At 47.5% G+C, this 17741-nt stretch overlaps 1 protein-coding gene across 1 annotated transcript in view; it reads left to right on the top strand.

The window, feature by feature from the left end:
- NLRC5 (NLR family CARD domain containing 5) overlaps positions 1 to 15015 on the top strand; it is a 37178-nt gene extending 22163 nt beyond the window's left edge. The window contains exons 27-48 of the mRNA XM_032701556.1: positions 411 to 494; positions 1114 to 1197; positions 1771 to 1860; positions 2737 to 2802; positions 3298 to 3381; positions 3460 to 3543; positions 4150 to 4236; positions 4692 to 4772; positions 5302 to 5385; positions 5783 to 5866; positions 6208 to 6291; positions 6946 to 7029; positions 7124 to 7207; positions 7826 to 7909; positions 8557 to 8640; positions 9504 to 9587; positions 10133 to 10216; positions 11574 to 11657; positions 11806 to 11889; positions 12792 to 12875; positions 13760 to 13843; positions 14882 to 15015. Of these exons, the coding sequence (XP_032557447.1) occupies positions 411 to 494; positions 1114 to 1197; positions 1771 to 1860; positions 2737 to 2802; positions 3298 to 3381; positions 3460 to 3543; positions 4150 to 4236; positions 4692 to 4772; positions 5302 to 5385; positions 5783 to 5866; positions 6208 to 6291; positions 6946 to 7029; positions 7124 to 7207; positions 7826 to 7909; positions 8557 to 8640; positions 9504 to 9587; positions 10133 to 10216; positions 11574 to 11657; positions 11806 to 11889; positions 12792 to 12875; positions 13760 to 13843; positions 14882 to 14963 (1834 nt within the window). The 3' untranslated portion in view covers positions 14964 to 15015. The remainder of the gene's footprint in view (positions 1 to 410; positions 495 to 1113; positions 1198 to 1770; positions 1861 to 2736; positions 2803 to 3297; positions 3382 to 3459; positions 3544 to 4149; positions 4237 to 4691; positions 4773 to 5301; positions 5386 to 5782; positions 5867 to 6207; positions 6292 to 6945; positions 7030 to 7123; positions 7208 to 7825; positions 7910 to 8556; positions 8641 to 9503; positions 9588 to 10132; positions 10217 to 11573; positions 11658 to 11805; positions 11890 to 12791; positions 12876 to 13759; positions 13844 to 14881) is intronic.
- The last annotated feature ends 2726 nt before the right edge of the window (positions 15016 to 17741 follow it).

Here is a 17741-nt window from a genome sequence, read left to right as displayed (position 1 = left end):
GAAGCTTTGGGGCTCAATTCATGTGCCTAAGTGCAACCCCAAACCATTTGGATGCATGGGGATGGCAGAGGCCCGTGCCTTTCTTGAGTGGCCACTGGACTCCTCATGATCAACACAAGCACCTGAACTCAGTGCTAGTCTTTGCATTTCCCAAATGTGTGCCTCAAATTGTGGGTGATAATCTCCACATGAACATCTGTGTGATGTGTGTGTCTGACACGTGTCTGCAACCTCTCTGGTGGGGATGGTTCCCCGGTTGCCCTGGAAAGAAGACTGTAACATGCCTCCAGTTCAGCACCAAGGAGATGGCAAAAAATGTGAATGTTGCACAGGGACTGGTGCAGCTCTCAGTGCTCAGGCTGAGCCTGGTTGCTGGCCATGCTCTGCATCTCCTGCTGTCTCACATGCAGGCTGACAGACTGTGCCATCGGGGAAGGGCAGGTAGAGGAGCTCTGCAGCATCCTGGAGCAGCACGGGTGGCTGGCAGAAGTGGAGTAAGTGGGGCTTGGGGTATCACCATGACCTTGAGCCAACCTTGGGTTGGCATGGTTCAGCATGGGTGTGTGTGCTCCTTCAGACTGTTCAGAAGTAAAATCAATTAGAAATAACACAGGTACTTTATATATATATATATATATATATAGTTTAAGAGGGCTTGAGCTGATGGGACAACTTCCTTGGGATTTTCACTCTGTGGCTGTTTCGGGGCATTTGTTGCTTTACCTGGGCTCTGCTCTGAGCTTGTGTTCAGAGCTTTTCATCTGAGTTTATGCATGAGGTAGTTTCATAAGCCAGTGGTTTGTTTTAAACAGACCCTTATTGGCCAAGGTGGGATCTAAGCCCAGGAAATTTGAGTTTTTCCTTCAGGGCTTCTCAAAGGAGCATTGCTGTTTAAAGGAAACATGGAATTAGGGAATGATTTGTGTTTGAAGGGACCTTTAAAGGCCATCTAGTCTAACGCCCTGTCATGAGCAGGGACATCTTCAACTAAATCAGTTTGCTCAGAACTCTGTCCAACCAGGCCTTGAATATTTCCAGGGATGGGGCGTCCCCCACCTCTCTGGGCAACCTGTTCCAAAGGCTGAGTTGGCCACATTGTTCTTCTGCTTTCAGTCTCTCCAGGAATCAGCTGGGAGATGAAGGCTTGAGGTGCCTTTTGGACCACTTGCATCGAGTGCCCATTTCCTGTTCCCTCAAGTAAGAAAACACACTGTGAATCTGAGGTGTCCTGAGCAGAAAGGTGTTTGTGTGACCCCCTCACAAAGCTGCTTGTCATGCTTCTTGCCCTCTCCTGCCTTAGGAGGAAAGGTCTGAGTGAGGCCAGGGTGACTCAAAACCTGCTGAAGTAAGTAAAGGTCTTTTTATTAGTGTCAGCAGGAGGAAACAGGGACCAGAGTGGGGTGGTGTGACAGAAGTTGATCCAGTCCCCCGAGTTTTCAGTTCATCACTTTTCCACGTATGTTGTCCTCTTTGAGTTACTCAAGACCCAGAGGTTCTCTGAGCTGAGCTGTGCCCTACACCAGCCTCTCCCCTTCCCTTTCTGGTGGGGTAGCAAATGCTGCCTCTGTAGTGTAAGAGGCAAATAGTTGCTGTACCCCCCAGGTCATCAGTGGTGTGTCTTGGAGGGGGTCAGTGCATCGAGCACAGCCAAAGGGGCTCAGCACCCCACAGACTGCTCTGCCTTCAGTGCCAGCTTGAATTTTGCCACTGTGGTCTGGGGTCAGCCCCGACTCCTGGCTCCTAAAAAATCTGTCCTTCTCTTCTCTGCAGTCTCAGCCATAACAGGATTTCTCAGGATGGAGTTCTGCATCTCGTAAATGCCTTTGTCACCTCTGGAAACACCACTGAAGTTCAAGTCAGGTGAGTGTTTCTCTTCACTAGTTTCTGATGCTTTCTTGCTTGTTTTCCTCCTAATTATTGAAAGTTTGTGATCTTTAGGTAATCATGACGAGTGACAGGTTTTCAACTACCTTTGTGTACAAGTGCATGCAAAGCTTTTGTTTATGTCCATTTCTAATGGCAAAACATAACAGCCAAGCAGAACTCTTTTTGCATGGGGCCACACCATTTCTGTGCACAGACACACAGCTGTACCAATTATCATGTGTGTATCTCTTAAGGAACCTCTTCAGGGCAGGAGTCAGCATTTGCTTTCTAAAATTCACTTCAGTATGTTGAGATTTCAGAATCTATGGAAAGAAATTTCTGGTGTTCCTTACTTGGGTTTGCATCTTTATCTCCTTTCCTCTCAGGCAAAAATAGCCCATGGGCTCTGGGCCTGTTGCACTGGCATAAAGTGCTTTTCTCACAGATTCCAGTCACAGAGCTGGGCTGTTCTGCACATCTGACCTTATCAGTGTTTATGGTCATGGCGCCAGTTGGTCCTGAACCAGTTTTAACCAGGGCACTTCCATTCATTCCTGCAGTTAAATGTGGGTGCTGAGTCTTTGGGCTGGACTATTTTAAAGCTGATCAGTCTCCTGTTTTCCTTCTCCCCAGAGCTTGGCAGAGAGTGCAGGGACAGGAGGCAGACAAAAGCAGGACAGGTCAGGATTTCTTCTCCAAACACCAGTGCTGCCTTATGCCAATTTAGCATTAGTGAGGCCTCATTGAAGCATTTCCCTGAGCTGGTTTATTGTAGGGAGGGGTGAGCTGGGCCAGGTAACTCTGTCACTGCTGTGCTGGGTTGTGTTCTTAAATCCCTCCAAATCTTACTCTCATTTCTCCTCTGTGCAGTTTGTGCCCCAAAGCAACTTTAATCCTCAAGCTGACAAGCAGAAATGAACCAAGAAAGATTTTGAGGTAATGTTACAGATTTTTGGTGGTGATTTCTTTGGCAAAGGTGGTGTCCTTTTCCTAGGGACAAGGCAGATGAAATCTCTTTTTACCCCTAGCTCCTGGCATGGTGATATTTTACACTGATAGCTAATGGATTTCCTTTGATGCACCTTCTGAGAAGAGCTTTCTCCTGCCACAGAGATTCCCACATCCCTTTCTCTCTCTGCTTTCCCTCTGACTGTTCCTCACCTGGGCACCTGTAGGTGTACCTACAGTCCCTGTCACAGGACAGGGTGACACAAAAAGCTGCACCATTAGCATACAAGTATGCTCTACCAGAACATCTCAACAGGTGCTTTTGAAGTGTTGCCACAATCTTTTTCTGGAGACCCTGAAAGGTGTTCAAGGTGTTGGTGCCATGCTTCTTTCTCTGTGGGGGTGTGATGCCTGAGATTTCTGGGTCCAAAAGCCCTAACTGTTTGTGGTGAACTAAGGCTGTTCCCTTTTTTATCCTTTCAGACTTGCAGAGTGCAACTTTCAGCCAGAGCACTTGGAAAAGTTGTTCTTGCTCCTGGAAAACTGCACTGATCTGATGGAGTACAGGTGAGTTAATGGCTGCTTGGACCCATTTGGTTGGGCTCATTTGTGAGCTCTCTTCCTTACAGTGAGCTTTGGTTCTAGGTCCTCAAATAACAACGTGACAGTCCAAGCTGCAGAAAGACTTTTGCATTCCCTGAGGAAAGATCGGGGCTCTCTGAAAATCAGGTACTGTGCCACTGTGCTGTTTTAGATACTGATCTGAGGCTGGTCTGGTCATCTAAGATCTCCTTTCATCAGAAACAGAAGTGAACTGTGTTTTTCCCAAAGACAGCTAGCACTGGCCTTAGAAATTACCATGGCTGACTCTCAGTTATTGGCATTTGGCTTTATATCCTTGATTCCTACTGAGCATCATGTAAAGCTCTGGCCATAATCTGTGCTGTGTCTCTGTAAACCACTACCTGCCTTACAAGGAAGGGTGATAATTCTGGTGAATAAACATTCCCGCTGTGTCCTTGCCGGAGTATCCCGCAGTTTACCTGGGTAAGGAATTCTCCACTTCTCCCAAAATGTGTTATGTTAGAGCTCAGGGGCCAGGCCCCCCCTCATTGCTGCCAGTGGTGCACGGGCAGGAGGGAAGCTGATGTTTGTGTTCTCCTCTGGGCTGCTTCTGCCTGTTCCCAGTTTTCACCCCTGTTTCCTGTGCAGACATTGCTCTGCTAAGCAAAGCAACCCTCCCATGTATGTGAGAGTGTGGAGCACTCAGCTGGCAGAGATGGATCTGTGCACGTGAATAAAGCAGAGCTTTATGTTCTATACCCTGCTTTGCAGCATAGAAGAGCCATGGGTCTGCAAAAAAAGAGTCATGGACCTTCTCAAGCTGGCTCTCCAGGCCCGTGGAAACATTACTGAGATCATGTAAGTAGCACCTCAAGTTCTGGGGTCTTTCAGGTATTTTCTTTTAGCCTCATACTTTTAAGGAAATGGGATGGAAGCCAGCACTTGATCTTGATCTTCTGTTCTTTATTCACTATCTATACTGCATTTGTGAGCTACTGGCCAACTTGAAGCAAGTTTAACCCAAATGTCTGGTGGGTAGATGTGCTTAGCATGTTCGTGGTCACACACCTCAGGAGGTTAAATGGAAAGGAGGCTGTGTTCCTGGTTTCCTTTTGGAGAAAGGGTGCCGAGATTAGACTGGCTTTGGAACTAGTTTAAACATTGCAAACCTCTTCAGAGATGGGTGATTAGCATTCATGCATCAGCATAGTCTCGTCCTATCCAGTCCTCCTGATTTTTCTTATGGAAAATAGTGTTTTTTCTCCCTCAAGAGTTCACAGGTTTATGATATTCTCTGATCTCTACCTTTCCAGGATATGTAAAGATAAAACCCTCTTCCAATTAGACGTAAGGTTCCCACACTGCCTGGAGAAGGTGGAATCTGTCGTTAGCAGGTGAGAAAGCAACTATTTATCATTATTTTCTGCTTGTTCTGAAGCTCAGCGTGGGCTGAAAAATGTCTTCAGAGCTTCTAAAGCTCTGGTCTCCATGGGTTCAGTCTCAGAGTGCCTCTGTGCCACACATGTGGAAGAAACCCTGTTCATGGGCATGTGTCTTCTGGGCTGCTCTCCTTCAGGCCCATAGTGGACCTGCATGAGGGGAAAAAAATCCACCCTCCCTGCAGGACCGGGAGCACTCGGGAGGCAGGAGCACTTTGAAGACTCTTAAGACATGGTGGCTTCTGCAGGAGTGTGCAGGGAGAGCAGCATTAGTGTCTTTTTCCCTTTGTGCAGCTGAAGAAGGCAGCAGATGTCACCTTGGGCAGTGAGGATGGGCTGTGTTTCTCTACACTGGGCTGTGACATAAATGGGACGTGGCAGGAGAGCCCTGGGTGGGCTCTTGAAAGCCCTGATCTGTCCCTAAGCCTGGCCCAGGTGCTGCTGATTCTCATGGGCAGTCGTGTTGTGTGTTTGTCTCCTGCAGATTGAGTCAGTGCAAGCCAGAGATCAGGCAAACTTCCTTCTACCAAAGGGTTTGGGAAAAATGTGCTCAGCTTCAGGAATTGAGGTGAGTGCTGTCATAGGCATTGCAAAAGATTTTTTGGGAGGGGAGTAGCTTGTCCTAGTGAGTGCAGGAGAGCACACAGCAGGGTGTGGAGAGGCCAGTGCAAGGTCCCAGTCCCTGCCCTCTGGGTCCCCTACTTGGAGTGTTTGAATGGAAAACAGAAAAGACCCACAGACCTGGTGGCTTCCTGGTGTATCCCTTGAAGTCATCTAAATCCCCTTATGCCCAGATAACCTACACTTTCTCACCATGGCTGGGAGCTCCCCTGGGACCTTGCCAAGCATCAGTGTGCCACTTCCTCACAGTGTCCCTACACTGGTGTGCTTTAGCTGTGGGCTTGGCACAGACCTTTGGTCACCAGTGGATGGCACAGCCTGGACCTGTTGTTCTCTTCTTACAGATGGTCTCATGTGGAACTCCATGAGGATGAAGCAGAAATGCTAGTCAGGGTTTTGCTGCCTCTTCCAGAGCTGAAGAGGTTTGGGTATGTTCTCAGCTGTGGTCTTTTCCACATATTTATTATTTGCTCAGCTCTGTGCCTCACACCAATCCGCTCTGAACCCTCCTTGTCTGGAATATGGCCCTGAGCTCCAGGATCTGGGAGAGATGTCTAGGTTGCAAACTCAACAGCTCTCTCCAGTTAATGCTAAAGGTGGTCTTAAGTGCACCATGTGGGAGGTGTGGAAATCTCTCCAAACTTACTGGTCCCTGATGTCTATGTTGGATGGGGTTTGGAAGGGGTCAGCTTGCCTGTCAGTGGAGTAAACTCCTCTTTTTCAGTGTGCTGAGACCCAATCTTCTTCTTTGATCCTTGCTGTTTTGCAGGCTGACCTCTAGCAGTATTATGACAACTGGAACTGATAATTTGATCATGGGCTTGCAGAATTGCCAGGCCATTGAAGAGCTCAAGTGAGTGTGTTATTACCAGTCTGTCCAGAGTCTGATGGCTCCTTCTAGAAACTTTAGTTAAACAGCAGCTTCTCTTTTCCTGCACTGTGGACAGATGTACTTTGTGTGTACAGATGACTTCTGATAGGGAAGAAGAAACAATTCCTTTTTCCTTACAATGAATAGTGAGTGAGACAGAGATCAGTAGTCTGTGGCAGGGAATTCCAGCAGAGAAATCAAATGTTTTAGTAGCGTTTCTGCATGGATCTTGTCCCAGCTGGGAGGAAGTGTTTCCCATGCAGTAATCCCAGAAATCCTGGAGGATGACCTGGAGGCCTTCACACAGAGGTTGGTCTTCCAGGCCCCTACATGTGGGGCATCCTTCTGAGATGAAGTGCCACTGCACTGTGTGTCACTGTCATGACAGCTTTGCCATCTTGTGGTCACAGTGGCACCTTGCTCCACAAGGGATTGGATTCTTGCTCTGGAGCTTTGGGATTCTCCTGGTATTTTATCAGGATCCAGACACATCCATTAGAATTGCATGAGAGAACAAAACAGAAGATTATTCCCAGGGGCTGGAATACACTCCCACGTCTCCCACCCCTGTTCTGCCCCCCTCTGCTCCAACTGCCCATGGGTAGTGAGTTGTCCCTGTGTTCTTTCATCCTTTAGCCTGGGCTACATGAAGCTCAGCAGTGCTGCCATTCCTAAACTCATGCTGGGACTTTGTGAGATGCCATCTCTGAAAAGGCTCATGTAAGTATGTGACTGCAGTTTGCCTCTAGCCTGGCTTGGGAGGCTGAGTAACAGGAGCTGAATGTCCATTTTTTCCTCTGGATGTTGTTTCCAGCTTGAACCACAACAGTATTGGGAATGATGGCTGCTCCAGACTCGCAGAAGCCTTGAGGAATATGCACTACATGGAGGAAATCAAGTAAGTTTCTCCTTTCTTGCAGAGAGGTGACCACTGGTGCCAACACATGGAGAGACCTCTGGTACCTTGGACTAGAGGAAAGCAGAACTTGATGTTCAGAAGAGGAAAATTTGTTCTTATCCCACTCTGCTGCAGTCACATAGAAGACAGATTAAACAGCCTCTGGATTTAAATCTTCCCTGGGATCCAGAATAGGGCTAGAGGCCCCCTTCTCTCCTGGGAGAGCCTCAGACCCAGCACTTGCCCCGTCTGAAAAGATCTGAATGTGGAGCCAACCCCAGGCTTCCTCTGCTTTTCCCCCTCTTTCCCTTGCCAGATGCTGTCCATTCTCCACTCTAGCAGTTTGGAAAATAATAGCAACCTGTTGCAGGTCTTGTTATTCTGGTTGAAGTAATTTCCCACCCATCGACAGGATCCAGTAATTTTGATTGTTCTTTGAAAATCTTTTAATACCTCATTAACACCTATTAATCTTTCATGAGATAGTCAGGACAAACAGCTCTTTGATTCTGCTGCCAAGGTCCAAGATGTCATCCAGCAGATGGGAGACATTAAATATCTCCTAAATGGCCTGGTACTTCATGCTTTCCTTTACAACACAGCCTCTCTTCTTTAAAGTTTAAGCCACAACGAGATTGGAGATCCAGGCCTGATAAATCTAGCTGCTGTCCTACTGGAAATGCAAAACCTGAAGAAAATCAAGTGAGTCCCTTTGTTTTGTTCCAGCTGTTTTGGTGGTTGGTGGAGAAGCTTGGGTGGGAATCCCTGTGCTGCCTTCTCCTAGACAATGTTCCATTGTCTGACTCAGTTGTGTCCTGGAAAGTAAATGTGTGGGGAATTGTACAAGCCTCATATCCAGGCAGCACCTTTCCTTGCACCAGTGTGGGGGCCCACAGTGTTGCCACACTGCTTTGAGTTACTGGTGGAAGTAGAGGTTATAATGAGAATTTGCCAAAGCCAGGACACAGTATCTATACAAGGATTTAAACTGTCCCTTCCCCAGGGGAACAGAAATTAGAGCACCCAGGCTCTTTGTTAGGCTCGTCTCTGGGGTATGCCTTGCAACATTTTGATATTAAAAACCTGGAAATGACTTGAAACAAGAAAAGGAAATTCCCATTTCTCTCTGGGAGAGGGAAAACTGCTCCTTCCTCTCAGTACCTGCAGGGCCAGGAGTTACACATCACTTGACAAAAGTACTACAAATGCCCAAACCATTTCCCAGTGACCTGTGTAGCCCTTTATTGCAGTGACCCAAGTCTCCCATCACACCAGGCAATCAGTGAAATATCTGAAGCTGGTACATTCTGGTTCTCATTTAGTCACTGAGAATCTCATGCTTATTTTAGCCTTTCAGGGAACTGTCCTAGTCCTGCTGGAGGGGAAAAGCTGATGGAAGCTCTTGCCCATTGCAAGCACATCGAGGAGTTACTGTAAGTGTGTTATTTCCAGTGTCCCTTCAGGAAGCTGGGCCAAAATCAAGGCACAGAAAACAAATCTGATATGGCTCCAGTAAGGCCAGGATCAGTTTTACCCCTGATTCTTATGTGAGCAGGGTAAAAAGTCTCTGCTACACAGGAAAGGAATGTGTGGTGCTGGGTGTGGGAGCTCTGGGGATTGGTTGTTCGCTGGATTCTCTCAGAGGTTTCCAAGAACTGTACAGTCAACATTAGTGGGGAGGAGATGAATCTGTGGTTTTATAGACAATGTCACAGGCACAGGGGCTGTGCAGTGCCTGTGTTGCCCAAGGAATCAGCATTAATCTGTGTGGCTGCAGAACTGGAGGGAAGAAGACAGATAGAGGCTTTACACAGCCAGATGTGTTGGCATTCCATTCCAGACCAGTTTATAGAACATACATGTCCTGCCCTATTAAATTAAAACAAAATTTAAAAATAGACAAATCAGAAAAAGTTACATTTAAAACACTGGAACTGCCCATGTAACCTTCAGATTACAGTATGTGGACTAAGGGCACATATGAAAAAGTGCTTGAAAAGATTGAACCTTTCAGTTCAATTCCAGCTCAGCTCAGTCAGAGAGGGACATCAGTGTGCTCCTGGAAAGTGCAAGTCACTTTTACTTCCCTGTTTGACTTCTGCAGGATTACAAAACCTCATTGTTCCTTCCTCCCACCCTCAGTGCCCTTTGAATCATGGGCATTGACTCCTTTCAACATCGTCCCATGCACATGTGGGTGAGGAATGGGGGTCACACATCTGTGTGGGTGACACACAGGTGAGGAATGAGGCTCTGTACCTCACTGCCAGTAACATTTCATTTCTGCTTCTTCCAGGCTGTCAAGGAATGGTTTTGGAGACAGGGCAGCAGCAACACTTGCCCTCTCTCTGCCTCACATGACCAAACTGAAGATCCTGCAGTAAGTGTCAGCCAGGAAGCCCCAGGAAGGCTGGATATCCTAGAGAATATGGGGTATCGTTGAAAGAAGGAATGGGAAAAGGCATAGGCTGTGGTGGTGCACTGGTCTCTTGTTTAGACAGTAATTTAAGGGTGCCAGGATTGAGGAAACCCTCCACTGTACTCTGTTGTCAGAGTCACATAAATTATTCTTGCTAAATCTCTTCCAGCATTAGCTTTAGAGATGAACCAGGTAGTGGATACACAGAAAAATAAGCCTTAAAATTGTTTTTGAGTATCTTAGTTTCTGACTGCCCTCTTGTTTTGGTGGAACCTAAGCCTTTGGCGTTTGCAGTGACTGTCTGACTGTGCTTTGCTGGCCCCCCCTGTTGCCTCCCTGTTTTCCAGGCCCTTTCTTTAAGACTAATCCACAAGGATCCCAGGTTGTTACCGATACCGGGCATTGGTTCAAAAGATTAGCAGTTTTCTTCTTGGCAAGTTAAATGTGAGCTTTTGTTACAGCTTTGTTCCAAAATAATCCTCCAATGCTTATGTTTCCTTTGTTAGCTTGCAGCACAGTAACATCAGGCAGGCAGGAGGGCTGGAGCTGGCCAGGGCCCTGGTGGTGTGTGAGCTGCTGGAAGAGATAAGGTGGGTCATGGCAGGTGCACTTGGGATGGTGCCAAATGTATCCTGGAATCACAGAGTGGTTGGGGTTGGAAGGGACTTTTGGTGATCATCTCGTTCCAACCCCCTGCCATGGGCAGGGGCACCTTCCACTAGCCCAGGTTGCTCCAAGCCCCATCCACCCTGGCCTTGGACACTTCCAATGGATGGGGCAGCCACAGCTTCTCTGGGCAACCTGTGCCAGGGCCTCACCACCCTCACAGGGAAGAATTTCTTCCTTGTATCTAATCTGATCCTGCCCTCTGTCAGTTTGAAGCCATTTCCCATTGTCCTGTCACTCTGTGCCCTTGTCCAAAGCCCTTTCCAGCTCCCTTGTAGCCCCTTTAGGTACTGAAAGGAGCTCTAAGGCTTCCCCAGAGCCTTCCCTTTTCCACACTGAGAATGGACTGGGATCACTCTGTGGGTGGGGAATCATTTCAGCTCACTGAGGCTCTTTCTCAGGTCACACAGGCTCTTTCCATGCTCAGGTGCATCTGCAGAGGACAATCACTCCACCTGTCCTACACTTTCCATAGGATGAGAGACACTCTCTGAAGGTCACTGCAGTGCATGATCACCCCTGCACAGCTTAGATCACCCCAGATGTTAAACCCTGTCTGCCAGTGCTGTTTGCTGGGCTTTGTGCAGCCATGTGCCTTGGAGCTGCTGTGTGCAGTAACCTGGGGAGCAGTAGAATTTCTAAATATGGAACTGAAAGTGTAAAGGTGATGGGAATTAACTCTTCCTGCTGCATCCTTGATGCCAGCATTCTTTGCTACGTGTTTGTAGTTCAATAACAAGTTGAATTGGGGTGTTGGTAATTGAGGTGTGAGAGAGGTTAGTTTAGGGGAGAGACTGCCATGGATTATGTTTGCTGGTAGATGAGTGCAGCACAGCCTGGTGAAGGCTGGGAGGCAGTTACTGCTCCTCCTGAGTTTTGAGAGCCATGTCTTCTTCCCACTCTCCCTTATCATTATTTCCTCTCAGGTCACACCAGTCTTTAACTCCAGTGTAGCTTTTTATTTCCAGTTTCACACACAACACACGATGTGCTGCAGGTCTGTCCTTCTTAGCCACTGATCTGCAAGCAGTTAGTTCACTGCTGCATGGACTGAGGTTGCGAGTTACAGCAGGGCTGTCATTTCCATTTTACCAAGCAGTGATTTGCCCTAGGATTGCTGTGTATTGATCTGGCTCATCCCTGCTGTCTACAGAGTGCTCACTTTGTCTGGGTTCTAGTTATTGACTTGCTAGTTCACATATTTACATTTTCGCAGTGGGTTTTCTCTGACTGTACCCGCTTTTTCTGCTCCCATTCAAAGCTTTTCCATTACTCTTACAGTTTATCAGAAAATGACCTTGGAGAACAAAGTATCCATGCCCTGTCCAAGGGGCTGCCATGCTTGGGACACCTCCGGAAGATCGAGTGAGTACCAGGGCACCGAGGGCTGCCGGGGCAGAGTGTGGCTGGTGTTGGCAGCACTTCCAGGACAGGAGCACAGCAGACAGTGCTGGTGCCCTATTCCCCACGGGCTCTGACACCAGCACACTGTGCCCTCTGTCTTTTCTCTCAGCTTGAAATTCTGTGGAATCACTGATGACGCTTCAAAATCACTTTCTCAAGGCTTCCGACAGTGCCCTTCCATGGAGGAGATAATGTGAGTGTGGGGATGGATGGGGAGACCCTTCAACACACACTTCACTCATATGTTGATGTCAGCTCCTATTTGCAACTGCAGTGCACTTCTGACCCTGCTAAATGCTTGTTGATACTTCCCACTGAGTTCTTTTCAGTGGTAAATTTACTAGTAATTTACTAATTGATGAAATACACTGCTAAAACTTTTTGGTATAAGTAGCAACTTACTGGAAGCTGAATGTGAGGAGCTGAACAGAATATGGAGGAAAACACTCATGTTCAGACTCTGCCCCATAGTCATTAGTCTTTCAGCATCTGCTTTGCAAGGCAGGATGAATTCCCCGTCCAGTTCTTACCTCTGTTTTTTTACAGAGGTCCAGAGCAGAGCAGGCTGCTTATCAAGTAGCAAAGAAAGGATCTAAAGAACTTTCTCACTTGCTAATACATCAAAAAGTTAAAACCCTAATCCTTCAAGAGCCCTGCAAGCTATCCTTTGAAAAGAGCTCAGAATTAACAGGCAGCTGTAAGAGCAGGTCAGAGAGGCATTTTAGCTGCTGCAGTAGTTTAACACCACTGGCACAAGGAGGAGTGGCCCTGGGATAAAGCTGTGTGCTCAGCAGTCATTTCCATATCTCTTTCCCTGGGCCTGCAGGACTCTGAGATAACCACAGCCCACAGGCTCTGTGGTGACACTCCCTGGTGTCTTATCATACGTGCAAATATGTGGTCAAATGGAGAAAACTTCTCAAAATAAAGCTTATAATCCAGGGGAATGTTTACCTGGCATGATAAGAGGGCGATTAGCTCTGGTAAACAGGCCAATCTGTGAGGGGGTCAAATCACAATAGTGGTACTAATGGTAGGTAGCATCTGCTTGTGTTTATCCACTGACTCATGGCTGGGATTTCTTGTCTGCCTTAGACTGTCTTGGAATGCCCTTGGAGATGGAGGAGCCCGAGAGCTGGCCAGTGCTCTCCCAGAGATGGAAAAGCTGAAGGTGTTAGAGTGAGTACAGCCCTGAGAGCAACCCCGGGAAGACTTGTTTTTCTGTCACTGAGCCTTCAGTCACAGGACTTCCAAAAGGGGACATACATCAGGAACAACAGACAGACAGACAGGCTGCTGCAGTTTAGCTTCCTGCTGAGCCTGCTCCATGCACCAAGGGCCAGCCTTGCCTGGGTGATACTCTTGAAGCAGCACTGATTTTGTTTAAGGTGGTTGGGGCATGGGTATCTAAGCAGAAACTGAGGTGTGAAGGTCTCCTCTTTGAGATATGAGAGACAAACTAGTATTTCTAGAACATGACTCATGTCATCTAATGACCTCAGGTGAGCTGCTTCCTGCAAGCTTTTTTCTTCTCTTGAGTGTCTGGGATGGTCTAGATGGGTACTATGCTCAGAGAGCCTTCCTTTGTGGCTCTTTGGAATACGTGATAGACATCTTCCATCTCTCAGATATATGAAAATATCGATCTGTAGATCATAGGGTCAGGAAATGAAATTAGTTTGTCTGGTGAAGGGAAACCACACACTGGGCTGTTTCACAGGTACAAGCAGGAAGGTTGTGTATGAGGTAGAAGTGGTTACTGGCAATTTTGGAACCAGGTTCGCCGTGGGATCTGTTAGAGTGCTCCAAGGGCAAGAGATCTGCTCACAGGTCCTAGTGCTAGAAGGAGATCGTAGGGAGCAGTGCACACACACTCCTTGAATAGGTAGGGCCATGATGTCAAAGACGAGGCTGATGTGAGTTGTGTGGCATTGCTGTGCTTGTGCAAAAACGTAGCTGTGGAGCTCTTCTGGGACAGGAAAAGGAGCCAGTGATTATTCAGCTGGTTTCCAAACTACTGGCTTGGTTTGGATTTTAAAACCTTCTTTTGGTTTTTAAAACAGCCTGGAGAGAAATCGCATTGGAACCTGTGGGGCCACGAAGCTGGCAGAGGAACTTGCCAAGTGCCCGGAAATTCAGTCCATAAGGTGAGCAGGTACCCCAGAGTTCTGTGGTTGGTTTTTGTCTCAGCAGGGAAGTCAGGGCAGATGTGACCCATGCTCCTGGTGCCCTGGGTTATCTGGCATGGAATAGGATATTTCAGGGCACGCAGACACAGGCCAAGTAAGCTGAGGGTTTTCTAGGCCAGCGTCACTTCCTCGGAAAGCCCAGTAAAAAAAGGGTCTGAAAAGCTTACTAGCTTTAAATGGGTCAAAAATAAGGACCCAGTTGTCCCCATCAGGAAGTTGTTGCATTTTTTCTTGTAAGTTTTCATTCTCCCATTGCTTCTGGTTTCACTTTTGAGATATATTCCTACCCTGTCCCACTCTGTCCTGGGATCCATATCTCCCAGATACTTGGGCACCTGATTTTTTGTGCTCTTTGTCATTGCATCCAAACCCTGGGTATCAAACTCCCCTAGAAACCTCTTGTAAGAGAGACCCACTCATCCTTCACTCACTTGAAAAGTCACTCTTCTGAGAGGTCCTGTGGTAACATTCTGGTAAAACGGGTCCTGGACCCAAGTGTCTGCTCCTGCCTGAGCTGTCTCTGGCCTCAGACTGGCTCTGTGTGACCCAGAGCCCCTGGGAATGATTCTAGTCCTGGCTGGAGATTGAAGCCCTGTGTTCCTGCTCAGATTATCCCTTTGACTCCTCGGGGTAGAGTCCCTGGATGGGCACCTTTGGGTTAGACTGCATCAAATGAGGTAGATGAAGAAGGGTGGCTCACGTAAATCAGGTTTCTCCTGTGTGACTCAGTTCTTCCTCTGCTTTCTGAGACCCTACTGGCCTGAGGATTTTTCAAAGCCTTAATCTCTCTCCCAGCTAGATAAGTGATGCCCCCTCAGCGGGCAGGCAACTGCTGGGCTGCTGATGTGCCACTGGGATATGGCCATACCTCACTCCTGCCTCACCATCAGACATGATCTGGTGGGAGCCCAGGGCTGCCTCTCCCACTGTTTTTGGCAGGGCACCTCCACGCTCACCGTGCTTGGTGCTGCAGTAACATGTTTGCTGTCCTTGCAGGCTGTGGGACAACCCCGTGCCCAAGGGCCTCGCGGAGAGTTTGACGAGCCAAGACCCAAGACTGTGTTTCTCCTTCAGCTAGCAAAGAAGAGGCCTTGCCTGACTTAGGAGTTGCTCTACACCTCCCACTGCCCCCCCCCCCCCCCCGAAAAAATGCACTGAAGAACCCAGGAAATCAAAGTTCCTACACTTAAAAACTGTAACTATTAGGTCTTCCTTTGCTGCACTGAACCAAGTGTGAACACTTTTGTTTGTTTGTTTGTTTTGTCTTTTTCATTTTGGTTTGGGTTTTGTTTGTTTTTTTTAATATATATTTTGTTTCTTATGAGCTTTTACTGTACAGAAGAGCAAAAGACTGTGAAGAATTGCTGCTGAGCAGGCAATGTTCTTGGTGTAAAAACACTGAAACTCTCTTCAAGGGGGTAATTTTCTGGAAAGTTATTAGCAAATAGTGATGAGAATGTTTGTGTACTAGACACTACCTATTTATTTATTGCCCTAGTGAAAAAGGGACACCAGGCACCTTCATCCAAACTTCATCTGTGTCAAAAGTTAAATATTTATATTTAGGGAGGGGTAGCAAATGAGAGACCCAGAAAGAAGAGAGGTTGTAATTAAGTCACTGGCCATATTTATACTGTGATAACAAAGAAAAGCTGATATTACCATACATTTCAATGAGAAACTTTAAAGGACTGAAGGTTGTAAAACAGCTTTTAAGAAAATGGACTGCTTTGTGTGAGAGGAATGTGCACTACTGACTGTTTTCATGTGGTGTTTTTTAGACCTTTCTGGGGTTTTTGTAAGACTCCATTGCACTAATCTCTTCCAGGAGATACAAGGGGTCAGTTAGCTTGAAACACTGTCCACGTGATAGATCCTTCAAGCCTCTACAGTCCCCCAAATCCCAAAGCCTACGTGTTGCTGGGCAATGGATGTTGGACCTGTGGGAACTGGAGGGAGAAGATCCCAAACACTGAGTTTGCTGCTCGATGGAGGAAACAGAACTACAGCTGCCCTTGCATGCATGGAACACCAGCTTTTGTTACAGGAGTGCGGCCACATTGTTCTCATTATCCATTAACAAGCATTACAATGTTTTCCTTACGTGTTTGTGCTGTAAATATTTAAATCTCGTGGTGGATTTATTTATGGAATTCTGTTTACGGCGGTGTTTGCCTGGGGAGATGTAACTGATCTGATTTGGGCAGGGCAGGCATCTGGAATGAGATGGAAACGCTGGTCCAGCAAACCTTTGGGCAAAGGACACGAACAGCTGGTGCTGGTTATTCCTGGAGGAGCCTCTGTCCTTATTTAAAGATCAGCATTACACTCTGTGAGATAATGACGTCGTGGTGTAGAAGTGGGACACATTTTGCAGAGACTGTATTCTGAAAAGGGTTTAAAAACAAGGACAAAGGAAAAAAGAGGTAGTGAAATTCCTTACCAGACCATAATTCCATTAAGTACCTCAAATCTAAACACTGGCAGTTAGGAAAAGCTTCACCAAATGGGGATTTTATTTTCATCCTGTATTTTCAGTTCTAATTTGCAGGTGTGAGTCTTCCCAGCGACCATCAGAGGATGAGAGTGGCACCAAAGGCAGTGTGATCTACAAGGTAGACACTCCAGAGTTTACCTCATCACAGCTCTCAAGGTGAGCGTGTGTTTGTCAGCTAGGCCCTGAAAGACTCCCTGCCAGGACTTCTTTTGGAAATACAGGAGGTTGGATGGAGAAGAGAAGGCTCCAGGGAGACCTTAGAGCCCCTTCCAGTGCCTAAAGGAGCTCTGAGAGAACTGGAGAGGGACTTTTGACAAGGGCCTGAAGTGACAGGACAAGGGGGAATGGCTTCAAACTGACAGAGGGCAAGGTTAGATCAGATATGAGGAAGATATTTTTCCCTTAGAGAGTGGTGAGGCCCTGGCACAGGTTGCCCAGAGAAGCTGTGGCTGCCCCATCCCTGGAAATGTTCAAGACCAGGCTGGATGGGGCTTGGAGCAACCTGGGCTAGTGGAAGGTGTCCCTGCCCATGGCAGGGGGTTGGAACGAGATGATCTTTAAGCTCCTTTCCAACAGAAACCACTGTCTGATAAATGAGAGCTGAGATTCCCCACTGCAGTTCCCCTGATTCCTGAAGTTAGGAAGTGTGCATTTGTACCGTGAGGTTTGCTGCAAATACTGCTGCAGCCCTGCTCTTCACTTCAGGCATTAAAGAGTGCCTCGGAAATTTAACTGCACACCTGCGTTTCTCAGCGTCTTCCCAGAATTCAGGATTACCTCCCAGACACACGTTGGCCTGACCTGAGAGGCAGACCACCCCGACAGAAGCCAGGGAAAGGACTTGCAGGAACTCACAGCATCTTTTCCAGAACACCAGGTGTCAGCAAAACCCCAGAAATGGGGAGTGGTTGTCTGTAATCCAGCGGTTCTGGATGAAGATGGGCTCTGTGCCGTGCTTTGTGTGCGTGGGTTGCGTTTTTCAAAAACGAGATTTGAACTGAGTTGTTCGTGAACCACAGCAACGAAATCGCTCAGGGGTTCCTTTCTTACATCCAACGCCCAGGATTTTGGGGAGCGTGCTTCCCATTTCCACCGCGCTGCTGATGCCCGTGTTCCAGCCTGTGCTCGTGTCTGAAAGTTTCCGAGGGGAACCTGGGGGCTTCGTCCAATTTCGAGGAGTTAAATGAACCTTCCTGGTGTGCAGGAAGACGTGAGGCCATCAGGGATTGTGGGGGTTGGCCGAGCACCAAACCCATTCCCAACCAGCCCTAATTACGGTGGGCCATTTTTAGAGCTGTTACTATTGGGCTTCAGATTTATCATGGTCCAAAAATGGAAATGCATCAGGACACTCTGCAC

Source organism: Chiroxiphia lanceolata, chromosome 13 (genome assembly GCF_009829145.1).
Source record: "Chiroxiphia lanceolata isolate bChiLan1 chromosome 13, bChiLan1.pri, whole genome shotgun sequence".
NCBI classification, from domain to species: domain Eukaryota; kingdom Metazoa; phylum Chordata; class Aves; order Passeriformes; family Pipridae; genus Chiroxiphia; species Chiroxiphia lanceolata.
Note: the sequence above shows the minus strand (reverse complement) of the source record. Positions and strands in the feature narration are given on the sequence as shown.